Below are 16,826 nucleotides of genomic sequence, written 5' to 3'. Positions count from 1 at the left end.
CAGGTAGCATGAAGGAGATTTTACAATATGAATAGGCACTCATTCTCAGTGTGGAAATTGCGAATGATGTTTATTATCTTTAACAGATCCTGATTGGGTCCATCCCAAATACAGGTAAAACATATACCACTATGTTTGAGACTACATGCAATACTGCTTATGATGTTTATTTGATCCAAAGCTCTGGTGGTCTCTTATGTGAGCAGGACATTATGCTTCATTAAATTAAGATTAAATGAACATAAATTGTGTATCAGGATAATACAAGAGACAATTCTGTTGGTATTTCACTGAATAAAACGCACAACATAAAGTTCCTGATACACGCTGGCACATTACTGGTGTGGTTTCAAGAGGATGAGATTGTGTCAATTATGATAGCTTTTTGAATGAACAGTGTTGGATCTTAATACTGTGAGGCCTATTGGACTGAATGAAGAAACTGAGTAGATGATGTTGGTGTAATCTGATTGGCTGGTTGTGATCAGCTGTCTTGTATCTAAATTGAGAAAAACACGGGTGCATTTTATATTGAGAATGGATGCATTGAACTAGTAGTGAATGAAAATAAGGTTAGAGTCTTTAAGAAATACGCATTTTTTTGGGCATATTACATAGGTGTTCTTTTACATTTATTTCCAAATTCAATATATGGCACGCAAAATTGCACGTGCAAATTTGGGCATGTGCAATTAATTGATCAATGAGCCAATTAGTGCCAAAAACTGAGCACCAACAATCAATTATTGGCGCTAATTAGCAACTCATTTGAATTTATATGCACATCTTTAGTCAATAGTCTATAAAATTGTATACATAAAAGTTTATGTATGGATCCCAAAAGGGGGAATGGTTATGGGAGGGGTATGGGCGAGTCAAGAGTGTTTCTATAATTTGCATGTAGTGTTACAGAATACAGGAGATCTGAGCCTAATTTAAGCATGAGGATTTACACCAGGCTTTAGTTGGTATAAATTATTGCACCCAAAATTGGGTGCGGATCCCAGCATTAAGTGCTACTCTAGTATCTAACGTTTGAGCACCATTTATAGAAAAACTTACTAAGCATTTCTTTTGACGTCCAAATTTGGATGCCATTTATAGAATTTAGTCCTTACTATCCATACTGTATAAATGAAAAGCTATTAAAATACAATTTTAATACATACCAGTGTAATTGGCAAATTAAAAAAATACTTTATAATATAAAGAAAACAAAAAAATGCAGGTGTATGTAAATTGCTGGCTACTTACTGAGTTCTGTTCACTTCAGCATTTGCAATTGTACTTATGAAAGGCACAATTTTGCCAAAGTGTAAGAAAAGTCTAACGAGAGGTATGGCTGCTTCCTGTTTTTCTCTGCAAACTTCACCCAACACATGTGCTGCAGATGCTGAAACAGGCTGAATGGTGAGAGAGAAGAAAACACCACTTTTTACACAGCAAGATATGCTAAATTAGGTTGATGCACCAACAATCTCAAGTTTTGTTCCTTTTGGTGGCTGGTCTTTTTTGTCATAAGAGGACAATAAATTAAAAAGGAACTTCAAAACATTTTCTACAATCTAGATGAAGGCAGAACTGTTTCAAGGAAAGAATTTGGATAGGAAACAAATTCCAAAACTATGATTTTTGAAACAAAAATTGTCTTTCTGAAAACTGTCCACTTACTTTCCTCCTCATTGTAGAGGTGGGGATCATTTGGCCTTTATCTGCCATCATGTTTCTATGTTTCTATCAGTGGTCCCAATAATTGGCAGTAATGCACATAGGTGCTAGGTACTATTCTATAATGTATGTAAAAAGTCACTTACCACTGGCTTCTATGTATGGTGTCCATATTGCACACTCTGCCAAGATGTGTGTGCAAATTAATTGGATAAAAAGCTCTTAACCATCAAGAATTGGGTGCTAACAACTAATTATTGATGGCTACTGGTACTCATTAGAATTTGCAGGTTTGTATGGCTGTATGCTTTCCTATCAAGCAGGGTGCCTAACTCCTATAACATGTACACCAAAATGAGGTATCGCCATAGGAGGGACATGGGCGTGTCAGGTAATTTCAAAATGTTATGTGCATAGTTGTAGAATACTTCCTCAGCATGCCTAACCTGGGAGAGAACATTTTTACCAGGTTTCAGCAACTGTAAGACTGGTGCCCAAAGTTAGGTGTAGGAATCAGTACTATGCGCAATTCTATACACACCCTATATAGAATAGTGCAGTGTGCCAAATTTTTTGATGGACTTTTTTGAGCCCCATTTGTGGAATTTCCCCCTTAGCATGTAAGTGCATGGAGGTGTACACATAGTTGGAGTATGGGTGGGCTGAGGATGTGTCACCAGGTGACGGGTGCAACTTATAGAATGTGATCATTTGCCCATGTAAATTAGTGTATGTGGGCAAAACAAGAAGTATGCTTAAAACTAGAATTATAAATTACAGGAGCTGTATTCTAAGAAGCATTATGTCATCACCTTTTGTTCCACACTGGACCTCTGTTGGACACACAACTAAAGACATGAAATTCTGCGCTATTAGTCAATTTACCACTAGATGGCGAAGATGTAATGTTCCCAAAATACAAGTGGGAAATAATGTATAAAAAAATCTGGTGCTTAAGATACCTTGTGAAAGTAAATAAACACCATTCACCAGAGAAGTCAATTGACAAAACTTATGTTGCTGCTTTTCTTGTGCTCAGAGATACGCTGAATCATGACACCGTTATGTGAGCAAACAACCTACCCCTTTGCAAGCAAAATGATTCATGTTACAACCGGGTTTTTCTGAAGCAGCCAGTTGGCGAAACGCATCAGGATCCGTGATTTAATTCTAAAGTTAAGTACAACTGATTTGAGCACATATAAATCTATGAGTATTCTCTATTAAGTAAAAGAAGTAAAAACATTTGTGTAGTGATTGAGAACAAGAGCTGTTTTCAAAGTGGGTTGTTTGCTCACATAACGGTCTTATGATTATCACAATTTACTTTTTTATACCTTTACAATGGGTTCCTTTATATGCCTCATTTTTTCATATTTTTTAAATTATGCCTTCATTTTTTATTTTATAATTACTTATAATTTATATTTAAATGTTTAGGGCTTGATTCTGTATAGGATGCCTGGTCTCAGCAGCTACCTAAGACGCTTTTGAGAATCACACAGGGGCATTCAAAAATAGAATCACGTCTGTCTTAATGGACAGACACCTAACCCACCTAACTATACAATTCTTTAACTGGTGCCTGTGGCATGGACACCGGTTAGAGAATCATATTGCTGCTGAGCTGATCATGAAGAAAGGCTAAATAAATTGCAGCTGTACTCACTAGAGGAACGAAGAGAGAGGGGGGACATGATTGAGACGTTCAAATATGTCATGGGCCGTATCGAGGTGGAAGATGATATCTTCTGTCCTATAGGTCCTTCGACCACCAGAGGGCATCCGCTGAAAATCAGGGGAGGGAAATTTCGAGGTGATTCCAGGAAATACTTCTTCATAGAAAGGGTGGTCGATCATTGGAACAGTCTACCTCTGCAGGTGATTGAGGCCAACAGAGTGTCAGATTTTAAGAGAAAATGGGACATTCACGTGGGATCTCTAAGGGAGTAAAGTCAGGGGGGTGGGTCATTAGAGTGGGCAGACTTGATGGGCTATAGCCCTTTTCTGCCGTCATATTCTATGTTTCTATGTTTCTATCATAGCAAGGGAATCTCCCTGCCGCAATCAGCTGAGCAGCTGCAGCAGGAAACACCCCCCAGCCCACAGAGTCGGCAGCAGGAGGATGCCCAGTGCCTCCTGCCTGCATGCCACCCCCCCATATGCTCCCAATCCCTCCTGCTGGCACACCCCCCCCTTGAAAATCACCAGCAGGAGAGATGCCAACTCCCTCCTGCTGGAAATTCCCCACCCCCTGAAAATCACCAGCAGGGATGCCCACTTCCTCCTGCCAGAACTCCCCCGAAGACATGCTCCCACCCCCAACACCCCCAAGCCCATCCAGATCCCCTCCCGTACCTATTTCTCACAGGACGGCTGGAGGGGTGCTTACTCCGGTCAGCAGGCCCACCTCCACAGAATGGTGGGCCTTCCCTGAGTGGCCTAAGGCTCTGATTGGCCCAGGCACCTAAAGTCCCTCCCATAGGAGGGGCCTTAGGCATCAGGGCCAACTAGAATCTTAGGCCTCCCTCCTAGTGCATTCTGGAATGCACTAGGAGTGGCCTAAGACTCTGATTGGCCAGATCCCTTAGGCCAACTTGCAAGAAATAGGTATGGGAGGGGATCTGGGTGGGCTTGGGGGTGTTGGAATGGGGGCATGTCTTCAGGGGGGTTCCAGGAGAAGGGAGTGGGCATCCCTTCCTGCTGGTGATCTTCGGGGGAGGGGGTTCTGGCAGGAGGGATTGGGCATTCCACAAGGGATGCCTCGGGGGGGGGGAGCAGAAGGAGGAATTGGGCACTCCTCCTGCCACGGAATGTGTTGGGAGGGTTCGCCATTGCGGCAGGAGAAATTCAGCACTCCTCCTGCTGTGGACATTCGGGGGTGGGGGAGCATTCGTGGGTTCTGGCAGGAAGGAGTGGTCATCTCGCCTGCCAGTTGACTTTGCATGGGGGATGGGTTCCCTGCTGTGGCCACTAAATTGATTGCGGCAGAGAGATTCCCTTGTCACAATTGGCTCAGCGGCCACGTCTATTTAAAATGTAAACCAGCATTTTTCTGGCCTACATTTCAGGCACCTATCGCGACCCTAGGAAGACACCTAGGGATGCCTAAGCTATCTTAAGGCCATTTCCTTGCAAAAACCACGCCTAGCCTTGGGTGAGCTTAAGTGACCCTATGCGTCTCCCTAGCCTCACAAAAATAACTACAGTGTAAGTGACCTGCCTCAGGGTGGTTTTTTTTGTTTAGTTTTTTTTTAAGTGCATCCTGATTGGTTGGTTAGACAGCAGTAGGATGCCATTTATAGAATTTGGCCCACAAAGTCCAGCCATCACAGCTTTTTATATTAGCTTATTACAGTGTTATTGAAAACTGCTACAATTAAACCTAAGTTGAAGAAAAAAAAAAAAAAACAGGTGGAATGGTCAGTTTTGAGTAATTATAGACCCATAGCAATGTAGTCATTTATGGAGCAAATTATTGGAAAAAATAGTATTGAAACAACTGGAGCGAGAAAAGCTGTTACATAATCACCAATTTAGATTTTGAACAGATCACAGTGTTGAGGCCTTGTTTGTAACTACAGTAGATGAACTGAAAAAAGGGATGGATAAACGAAAGATGATTTGTTTAGTCTCCTTGGTATCATCGGCATTCGATACAGTAGATACAGGGGTGTTGATGAATAAAATGAGAGCAATGAGAATAGGGTGTATAACACACGAACGGTTCAAATCCTATTTCCAGAATCATTCAGTTTGTGTGCAGAGTACCGTATTTTCACGCATATAACGCGCGCGTTATACGCGTTTTTACCTACCGCGCATACCCCTCGCGCGTTATATGCGTGAGCGCGGTATACGAAAGTTTTCAAACATAGTTCCCACCCCGCCCGACTCACCCCCCCAGCAGGACCACTCGCACCCCCACTCCGAACGACCACTCGCACGCGCTCCCACCCGCACCCGCATCCACGATCGGAGCAAGAGGGAGCCCAAGCCCTCTTGCCCGGCCGACTCCCCGACGTCCGATACATCCCCCCCCCCGGCAGGACCACTCGCACCCCCACCCCGAAGGACCGCCGACTTCCCGACAATATCGGGCCAGAAGGGAGCCCAAACCCTCCTGGCCACGGCGACCCCCTAACCCCACCCCGCACTACATTACGGGCAGGAGGGATCCCAGGCCCTCCTGCCCTCGACGCAAACCCCCCTCCCCCCCAACGACCGTCCCCCCCCCAAGAACCTCCGACCGCCCCCCCAGCCGACCCGCGACCCCCCTGGCCGACCCCCACGACCCCCCCACCCCCCTTCCCCGTACCTTTGGAAGTTGGCCGGACAGACGGGAGCCAAACCCGCCTGTCCGGCAGGCAGCCAACGAAGGAATGAGGCCGGATTGGCCCATCCGTCCTAAAGCTCCGCCTACTGGTGGGGCCTAAGGCGCGTGGGCCAATCAGAATAGGCCCTGGAGCCTTAGGTCCCACCTGGGGGCGCGGCCTGAGGCACATGGGCCCAACCCGACCATGTGCCTCAGGCCGCGCCCCCAGGTGGGACCTAAGGCTCCAGGGCCTATTCTGATTGGCCCACGCGCCTTAGGCCCCACCAGTAGGCGGAGCTTTAGGACGGATGGGCCAATCCGGCCTCATTCCTTCGTTGGCTGCCTGCCGGACAGGCGGGTTTGGCTCCCGTCTGTCCGGCCAACTACCAAAGGTACGGGGAAGGGGGGGGGGCGTGGGGGTCGCCAGGGGGGTCGCGGGTCGGCTGGGGGAGCGGTCGGAGGTTCTTGGGGGGGGCGGTCGTTGGGGGGGAGGGGGGTTTGCGTCGAGGGCAGGAGGGCCTGGGATCCCTCCTGCCCGTAATGTAGTGCGGGGTGGGGTTAGGGGGTCGCCGTGGCCAGGAGGGTTTGGGCTCCCTTCTGGCCCAACTACCAAAGGTACGGGGAAGGGGGGTGGGGGGGTCGTGGGGGTCGCCAGGGGGGGTCGCGGGTCGGCTGGGGGGGCGGTCGGAGGTTCTTGGGGGGGGGGCGGTCGTTGGGGGGAGGGGGGTTTACGTCGAGGGCAGGAGGGCCTGGGATCCCTCCTGCCCGTAATGTAGTGCGGGGTGGGGTTAGGGGGTCGCCGTGGCCAGGAGGATTTGGGCTCCCTCCTGGCCCGATATTGTTGGGGAGTCGGCGGTCCTTCGGGGGGAGGGATGTATCGGACGTCGGGGGGGGGGGCATCAGGCTTTCAGGATGGGGACAGACCTTCAAGGGGGGACAGTGCACGGAAGTCAGGGGGGGGTGAACGGAGAGTCGGGACAGCGCACGGAGAGGCGGGGCAGTGCACGGAAGTCAGGGGGGGGTGAACGGAGAGTCGGGACAGCGCACGGAGAGGCGGGGCAGTGCACGGAAGTCAGGGGGGTGAACGGAGAGTCGGGACAGCGCACGGAAATTCAGGGCAGTGCACGGAAGTCAGGGGGGGGGTGAACGGAGAGTCGGGACAGCGCACGGAAAGTCGGGGCAGTGCACGGAAGTCAGGGGGGGGTGAACGGAGAGTCGGGACAGCGCACGGAGAGGCGGGGCAGTGCACGGAAGTCAGGGGGGTGAACGGAGAGTCGGGCAGCATGCGCGGTATAATCGTGAGCGCGTTATACCAAAGTTTTTGTGCTTATCATCGTGATTTCTGCGCGCTATACACGTGTGCGCGTTTTATACGGGTGCGTGTTATTTGCGTGAAAATACGGTAATGGTCAGGTATCTAAACTAGTGCCCACTTGTACAGGAATACCACAAGTTTCTGTGCTCATGGCATTATTATTTAATCTATATTTAGCCTCATTGGGATCTGTGTTTCAAGATTTTAATGTAAGTTACCATTTTTATGCAGAAAATTATTCATTTTTTTTCAAGATGGAGGATTGGGAAGTTTAACTACAACCCAAATCATTGATATATTTGCAAGCGGTGGAAGAGTCAATGAAAAATCATAAGTAGGCATTGAAACTTAATAAGACTGAAATGATGGTGATGAGCAAGGATGAGGACCCAAGGTGGCCCAAATCTATTATTTGTGACCTCCATATTTCAATATAGAAAAAGCTTAGAACATTAGGGTTCTGGTTAGATCCCACTTTGACTATGAAGGGTCAGGTGCCGGCAGTGATTAAAGCTGCTTTCTTTCAGATGCGGGTGCTTAGCAGGTTAAAATCTATATTATCACATTATGATGTTCACATAGTATTCAAACAATAGTTTTACAGAAATAAGACTACTGTAATGCATTTTTTGGGGGATAGTATCTTCCAGGTTGTCCAAAATGCTGCCTCACAGTTAACATGTGGAGGGAGCAGATTTGAACATGTAACGCCATTACTGAAATAGCTTCATTGGCTACCAGTAAATATCAAGTTATTTATAAAGTGCTTGTGTTGATATTTAAGACAAGTTCATTTTAAGATCCTATGGTATTTGACACAGGTGGTAAAAGTAACATAGAAACAGACAGCAGATAAGGGCCACGGCCCATCTAGTCTTTGAGGTCAAAAGGGATGTTACAGTTAGTTATTTTATTTATTTATTTGCTCAATTATTTAGCCCATCCTCCCAAAGGAGCCCAGAACAGGTTACAAAGTTATTGAAGAAATTACAACTGTGCATTATGAGAAAATAAGGTTTTCTATTATCTCAGTGGCAGGAGTGCTGTTATGGAATAACCTGACAGGATCCCTTTGATTGTTACCTGACCTACAGAAATTTAAGGTTTTAAAAACAACTTTATTAGTAGAGGCTTTTTATTAAACAATTTGCTGATGAATTTTATGATTATAAAATATATATATATATATATATATATATATATATATATATATATATTTATGCTTTTTGTTATTTGACAGTTATGTATGTATCTTTGTGAATCATTTAGGCATAAGCGGGTTAAAAGAATTTTTAAATAAATAGTACGTCATGACGCAATTGAAGAAATACCACATGAACCCTTATCTCCTACAAAATGGTGAAAGTAATAGTGGAAGTAAAAGACAGACTGTTTTGAAAATGGACATTTTCTCTACTGGATTTCTGGACTTTTTTTTTTTTTCCGTCCAAATTAGACTTAGACATCTTATCGAAAATGCCCTCACTATGTTGTGTGTATAAAACAGGCAACTTTTTACGTTTCTCTCATAAGCATCCTATTATAAAAATAAGCTCAACCCATCAAACTGAATTGAAAGAAGAAATTCTATTCCTAACGGCTACTATAACTCTTGTCAAGGCACAGGAAAGCTTTAAAATGATGTAGCTAAATTAATTTTAAAAAAAAAATTATAAAAAAGTATTCCATTCAACTACTTTCAGTGTTCGGTTGAGAGCTCATGGAATTCAGAGTGAGAGAGAGAGACATGACAGCTAACATACCAGCAGCCAAGAGTTTAATACAAGAAGGCAAGATACAGCCAGAAAACCTTTATTTAGACAGCAAATCATGTTAGGCCATTCAGTTAATATGCTCAGAAGGGCTGTGTATTTTAGGGGAAAAATTTATTGCATTCTTAAGGTTTATGATTGTGTTGTATTGTAATTTATTTTGTGTACAATTATAATGTACTTTGAAGTTTTCTTAAGAGTGGGCAATTCAGAAATGTAACTAAATTAACAGTATTAAGAAGTTTCACTACCTGTTGTTTTCCAAAACTGCTATAAGATAAAAGCAGAAGGGTGTGTCTTCACAGAGATTACATCTCCAGCACAAAAACATGTTTAAAACGATTCTCAAAAGTCAAAAAGGTAGTAGGTGTGGTGGAGGACTGAGGTTAGCTAGGATGCCTTCCTAGTTGCAAAAAGGCAAGCCTTAAAAGACAAGCTCCTCTACAATCTGCTGTGCAGCTTACCTCAACATCTGCAGATTTCAGCAAGAGTTCTCTGAGTGGGCTGTAATATTCAGAAGAAAAAACATGGTCCTCAGTATAAACCACGTTTAACCTTAGTGAGCCAAGGTCAACAGGTTTCACAAACTTGCCATTATCCCTGGGCTGTAGAAAGTACCTGCCACAAATAGTAAATAATAAATTTTGAAAGCAATTTAGCCATATTAAGGGCAATTCTATAAATCAGATACCTGCCTTTATACACAAATTATGTTCATAATACTGGCATATATATGCATTTACAGTATGTATGTAAATGGCAATACTGTGACTAAGCGCTATTCTGTAAGTACCCACTTGCTGATGGGGTATTTGCAAGGAAGTGTACCGAGGGGAGCAGCATGAACAAGACATATGTGAAAAACTTAGATGCGACAAGACACTACTTAAATCCATCTGAAGAATCAATGCACTAGTCCCCAAAACTAAATAGGCCATAAAGGTGATCAATCAATTAGGCCAATACAGTTTCTGCACTGAATCCTGAACGGAATCCTGATTGAAAACTGTGGAGGCCTTCAAATTTATCCAGGTAATTTACTATTTCAACATTTACTAATCCTTCCATAAGCTTCGTGAATAGCAGGATGGTGGCAATAGGTCTGAAGTTTGAATTACAAGTAAGACTCTTTAGTATTTTTTACAATTGGAGTAACCAAAATTTGGCCTATTTCCTTCATGAACAATCCTTCTTTCAATGAGGAAGCAATCCATTTAAAAAGATTGGATTTCTTTTTTAATTCTTTATTGATTTTCCAAACTGCAATAGTGCAACATACAGATATATAACATACAATTAATCGACAAAAGCACATTGAACTTAGAAATATAGCATTCTTCATTACATTAGATGGGCAGTTGTCCAGATGACAGTTGGATTTAGCATATTTAATAAATAATTTACAGAAAATTGTCCAATCCGGGGAATTAAATTGTTCCCAGGTCATAACTGCCCTAACACCATCATGTAATTGAATGATAGTCATATCGTGATCTTTATTTGGTAAAGAGCTAAAGTATGCTCTCAAATACAGATTTTAGTTTTAAAACTCAGCAAGAGCCTCTGATGAAGATGGGCTCTGCAATTTAGCCCTTTGTCTTAGAATCTATGTTAAACAAATCATTAACCAATTTAAATAGCTCCTTACTATTTGCCATACCAATTTTATGAGCATAGTATTTAGTTCGTTTCTCCTTAATCAAATTTTTATAATCTTTCAATTTTAATCGCCAACTAACCATATCCTCTATTTTTAGCCAAGTTTTTTTCAATTCCCTTTTTAGCTCTAATGATTCGTCATCAAACCAAACATTAGAAGATCTAACTTTCTTTGTGTTATTTTTTAGAGGCGCAATCATATCTAATATCTGTTTACTAGAGTCATTCCATTCAGATAAAAAATTACCATCTAATTCAGATTTTACTTTTAAATCATAATGACCCCCAAATTCTACATGATTAACTAATCCTCTACTAGTAACGGTAATTGTCTTTTTGGATTCCTTGAATTCCTCAGTCCTACTGGATTTCCTGCCAACTAAGTTCCAAGTTACAAAGAAGGTGATTGGACCAGATAGAATTAGTCCATGTAACCTGGTGAAAGAGTATTTTGGGATTAATAGGCTCTTTAGATGAAAAAGTCACTAGATCTAATTGGTGACCTTTTTGATTGGTTTTGTAATACCATATACCTAGGTACAGAATCTTACTAAGCAATCCCTGTCATTTCTCATTTCAGAAGTCCTTCTGGATTGTCAGAGATGGCCCTTGACTTCTGCTGAGAGTCTACCAGATCAGGCTAAAAATGGAGCCCATTTACTAAGCTACAAAAAGCATTAATGTGGTTTAGCATGGCAAAAAATTCTTCCTGCAGTGAGTGCTAAAATATTTTTTTAAGGATCATGCTAACTAGCTAGTGAGTGTACCATGTGCTAACTGGTTAGTGCAGGGTTAAAGCAGGAGTATTTACTGCCTCCTAATTAAATAGGAGACAATAAAGTCCATATTCTATAAATGTTGCCTTAAGTTAGGTGCCTAATTTAATTGGCAAAACCATTTAAAAATCATTTTAAAATAATGTAGGCACCTACTGGCACCTAGAAAAACTTCGCTTTCATCGCATCTATGGAGGCACATTAGAATGCCTATGGTTGAAGCAGGTGTGGTTAACACCAGAAATGACCTTAAGCATTCTAAGGCATCTCTGTAGATGCGATTCTCGTCAAACATAGGAGCTGGAAAAGTAGGCCTTTAAAACCTTGGTCTACATTTCCAGTGCCTACCTTTGAAGAAAGCTGAAATTCTGTAAACGACGCCATTACGTGATCGGCTGCTGATAATGGCGCCATTTACAGAATCCATCCCTAGGTGCTCCTATGTAACTTAATACTTTTGTTTATTGTGTGCACTAATGGAGAAATTAGAATAGTACCAGCAAAAATAAAAAGGAAAAGTAGCTCTTTTACTGGCACGGTAAAGTCCTGCGTTAGGACATAGTACAGCCATTTCTTACTGCAGCTTAGTAAAAGAGCCTCATATTTATCTATTTATAACTACTACAGATATACACATTGTTTAGGGAAAAAAAAAACCTAACATTTTCCAAATAGCCCCATATTCTATAAACAACGTCTTAACTTAGACCAGTAGGTGCCTAAGTTAAGTTTAAAACGTCGTTTAAAAATGGACTTAAGAGAAATTATAAGGTGCCTTAAAAAACTGTGTCAGAATCACGCCTATTGGCGCTTAACGGCTCTGTAGGCGTGGCTAACACTGGAAACAGCACCAAACACCAGGAGGCACCTCTGGAGGCATGATTCATGTCAAAGGTAGGTGCCAGAAATGTAAGCCCTGAAAACCCTGGCCTGCATTTCCTGTGCCTACCTTTGCCGAAGCCACGATTCTCTAAACAGTGCCGTCACGTGATTGACATGTAATCGGTAGCCGCTTTTAACGCGGCTGCTGATAATGGTGCCTTTTAGAGAATCCAGGCCAAAATGTCTAATGCAGCAGCAATTTCTGCCTGAAATATGAGACATTTCCAAATACTTTAAATTTTCAACAGGATGGATCCAGCACATCAAGCTCGTAAAACAGTTGAGGTTCTTAATTAATGAAACCTCAGACAGCCAAAAGCTCAGTGGCATTGAATATTTCATGAATGTGTCAAGGCTGAAGAAGGACACTTAGAACGAATTAATTAAGAGAAAACCCCATTATATTAATGCATTTTCAAAGGTCATGCTAAATATATAAACAATTGCAAAGTATTTTGAAACTATATAAGTGGTCTCATTTTTTCTGGACACTATCCCTCAGATTCTATACATGGCACTTCGAGTTGAATGCACAAATTTGGGCACATATCTAATGTGTGCATACAACTTAATTGAATAACAAGCCAGTTAATGCTGATAATTGGTATCTTAACAAGCAATCATTAGCACTAATTGAATTTAATTAATTGAAAATTATGAGCATAAATTTTACAAGCAACTCCTAAAAGGTGGCACAGCCAGGGGAGGTTCATGGGCAGATCAGGTGCATTACAGAATAAGGGGGATCCACAACTAATTTAAATATAAAGATTTACACCACATTTCAATTGGTATAAATGGCCACACCTAAGCTTTGTTGTAGATCCCAGACATGCACCTAACTTTAAGTGTCGTTTATAGAAAAAAGCTAAATAGGGGGTTTCTGGCACATATATAGAATTTAGTCCTGTATACATACATACGCATACAATAATCTTTAGGTGTTAAAAGCAGCTTATTTTAAAATGAGCCATGTTCACTAATTGGGAAGATTAGAAATACTGAAATCGTTTATTTCAATGATTCACCCTCAAATCTATTTGTTCCAGAGTTATGCAATTCAGTTCACCATTGGTATGCTCTGCTTCTACGCCTATACATAAGGTTTCCCTCCGTTATTGCTCATAGAGACTTCTGGGAAGCATACTGCATCAGATCTCTCCATATGCAAGTTACTTGCTAAGATTATAGAACCCACTAGTATTTATGCACTATACTGTAAAACTGACAGACTTAAGTGCTAGTATTCCATAATCTGAGTGCAAAAATCAGTATCTTAACTTTATGTGAACTCTTATGAGGGGGAAAATGCTTACCGTATTTTCACGCATATAACACGCACGTTATACACGATTTTTACAAACCGTGCATAACTGTGCACGTTATACGTGTGAACACGTTTTACAACTTTTTTTTTCAATCCGATCCGGCATCCCCCCTGCGAACCGGCATCCTCCCCCCCGCTCGCGTCACCCCCCTCCCCCGCGATCCTACATCCCCCCAAGCACCGCAAAACATCTCTTACCCGATTGGGCACCGGCACCGGCACCAATGCACAGGATGTGCCAGTGCCCGAAGATCCTTCCTCGTTGGGTTGGGCTGGGCTGGGCGGTGCGGTGCGAGAGAGATCCTCCTTCTTCCTGCGCCGGGCTGGACTAGGCTTTGAGCATGCGCAAATGCTCAAAGCCTAGTCCAGCCCGGCACAAGAAGGAGGAGGATCTCTCTCGCACCGCACTGCCCAGCCCAGCCCAGCCCAACCCAACGAGGGAGGATCTTCGGGCACTGGAACTGGCACATCCTGTGCATTGTTGCTGGTGCCGGTGCCCAATCGGGTAAGAGATGTTTTGCGGTGCTGGGGGGGATGTAGGATCGCGGGGGAGGATGCCAGTTCGCAGGGGGAATGCTGGATTCGAATGAAAAAAAAAATGCTCTCTCGGGTAAGTGAGCGGGGGGAGGTTGCCGGTTCGGAGTAGGCGGGTGGAGGTTTTAGCATGTGCGATATACGTGTGTGCACGCTATATTAAATTTTTTTTAACATAAATTTGTGTTCCCCGCGCGCTATACCCGTGTGCGCGTTTTACACGGGTGCGCGGTATATGGGTGAAAATACGGTAATTACCTTCACACCTTGCAAAGTAACCCAAGGAAAGCCATAGAAAACAGGACTTTATTACAATACTGCTATTTCAGGATAAGTACAGCCTAAGGAACCCACAATCTCCAGTTCTAGTCATGAAAGTACAGTTACTTACCGTAACAGGTGTTATCAGGGGACAGCAGGCAGATATTCTCACATGTGGGTGACATCATCCACAGAGCCTGGTATGGACAGTGGCCACTTTAAGTTTTTAGAAACTTCGTGACTGCCAACACCGCACATGTGCAAGAGCCTTCTCGCTCAAATGTCAGCTTGTGATATCTTAGTTCCATAAGCAAGCTAAGAAGCCAACCAGGAAATGTGGGAGGGATGCAAGAATATCTGCCTGCTATCCCCAGATAACACCTCTATACAGTAAGTAACTGGGCTTTATTCTAGGACAAGCAGGCAGCGAACTCTCACATGTGGGACTCCCTAGCTTATTGAAATGGAATGGAGGGAGAGTTGGCCATTAAGAAAAAAATTAATTCTGTAATACTGCTTTGCCAACATGACTATCTCATTTGTAATATGATTCTAGACAGTAGTGAGATGTGACTGTGTGAACTGAGGAATGTGTGAAGTAGCTGCTTAGCAAATATCATGATTGCAAGAAAGCTACTGATGCTGCCATAGCTCGGACCTTGTGTGCTGTAACATGTCTCTTGAGCTGCAACCCAGCCTGAGCATAGCAGAAAGAAATACAGGTCGCTAACTATATGGAACTAGTTCTCTTGGTTACAGGAAGGCCCAATCTCTTAGGTTCATAAGAAATGAACAGTTGAGGTGAAGTCCTATGTGGCTTAGTCCTTTATATGTAGTAAGCCAAGGCACGCTCACAGTCCAGTGTGTAGAGCTGTTTCTCCAGGATGAGAATGAGGCTTTGGGAAAAACCCAGAAGCACAATGGATTGATTCAGGTGCAATTCCAAGACTGCTTTTAGGAAGAATTTAGGATGGGTTCTGAGAACCACCTTCTCATGATAAAATACTGTGAACGGTTAGTCAGAAACTAATGCTTGTTAACAAGGCAAGAAACATGCATGCCATACCAATGCAAAGATTCACAAAATATTATCTACATAATGTAATACAGCAGGCAGACCTATGCCTATCTATAAGGAGGAGAGTAGCAACACAACATGCAGCCAAAAGTACATGTAAAATCCAAAACACAGAGCACAGAGAGACACCGGAGCCATACACCTGTTGTTGTTGAGGGGATATGCAAATAGGTCTATCTAAGGAGTCCCCCATTGTGGGAAGATGTGGCACAAGACTTTGGAGTTGAGAATCCACTTGTGCAGCTGAACAAATTGCTGAGCTTATCAGCTAGAGCATTCTGTTTCCCTTGTACATATATGGCTTTGAGAAATATGTTTTGAGAAATTGCCTATTTCCAAATGTACTCAGTTTCTTGACACAGAGGAAGACAGCCTGTTCCCCCCTGCTTGTTGATGTAGTAAATCACTACTTAATTGTCTGTTCGACCAAGGAGGAGTTGGTTGGAAAGACGCTCCTGAAAGGTTTTTAGAGTATTTTGAATTGCCTGCAGCTATAACAGGTTGATGTGGAATGTCTTTTCTTGAGCAAACCACCGACCTTGTGTCCTGAGACCATCCAGGTGAGCTTCCAAAACATATATGGATGCGTCCATGGTGATGTGGGGGGATGTGAAACAACAAACTTCTAGAGAGATTTGTTGGATTCATCCACCACTAAAGAGATTGGCGAAGAAGTGAAGTGACTGAGATCCGTCAGGATAAGGGATCAAGGGCTTAAGACCATTCAGATGCTAGGGTCCACTGAGCTGAACTGAGATGAAGTCATGCAAATGGGGTAACATGAACTGCAGATGCCATGTGACCTATGAGTCGCATCATCTGTCTTGCAGAGATGGTTTGTAGAGTGGAGACATGATTGCAAAGATGAAGTAAGGTGTCTTGTCTTTGTGAGGTAGAAAAGCCTGTAGAAGTTTCAAGTTTCAAGTTTATTTTTGATTTGTTGGATCGCTTATTTAATTTACTAAGCGATTTACAAATAATAATGCAAATAACAGGTTAGTTAAAATTTAATACATTGTTAAAAATAAAATCATACAGACTAACGGACACATAAGGAAAGAAAGGGTAAAACTACAATTGTAAAAAAAAAAAAAATTAAAGGTAACAAAAACATGAGGTAAGGGAAAGAGAAGAGAAAAAAATAAGTTGAAAAAGAATTAGGAAAATTAGTTTCATACATTAAATGCGTCTTTAAAAAGGAAACTTTTTAAGCTACTTTTAATCTGTTTCAAAGCTTTA

The 16,826-nt window shown here is 42.7% G+C and overlaps 1 protein-coding gene across 1 annotated transcript in view; it reads right to left on the bottom strand.

Moving 5' to 3' along the window:
- Positions 1-16,826, bottom strand: part of RASA3 (RAS p21 protein activator 3) — a 501,637-nt gene that overhangs the window by 114,463 nt on the left and 370,348 nt on the right. Inside the window, exons 10-11 of the mRNA XM_033949099.1 lie at positions 9,535-9,688; positions 1,255-1,403 (exon numbers count right to left, since the gene is read on the bottom strand). Coding sequence (XP_033804990.1) covers positions 1,255-1,403; positions 9,535-9,688 — 303 coding nt within the window. The remainder of the gene's footprint in view (positions 1-1,254; positions 1,404-9,534; positions 9,689-16,826) is intronic.

The sequence above is a fragment of the Geotrypetes seraphini genome, chromosome 6, assembly GCF_902459505.1.
Source record: "Geotrypetes seraphini chromosome 6, aGeoSer1.1, whole genome shotgun sequence".
Lineage (NCBI taxonomy): Eukaryota > Metazoa > Chordata > Amphibia > Gymnophiona > Dermophiidae > Geotrypetes > Geotrypetes seraphini.
The sequence above is the reverse complement of the archived record's forward strand: the minus strand, read 5'-3'. Positions and strand labels throughout refer to the sequence as shown.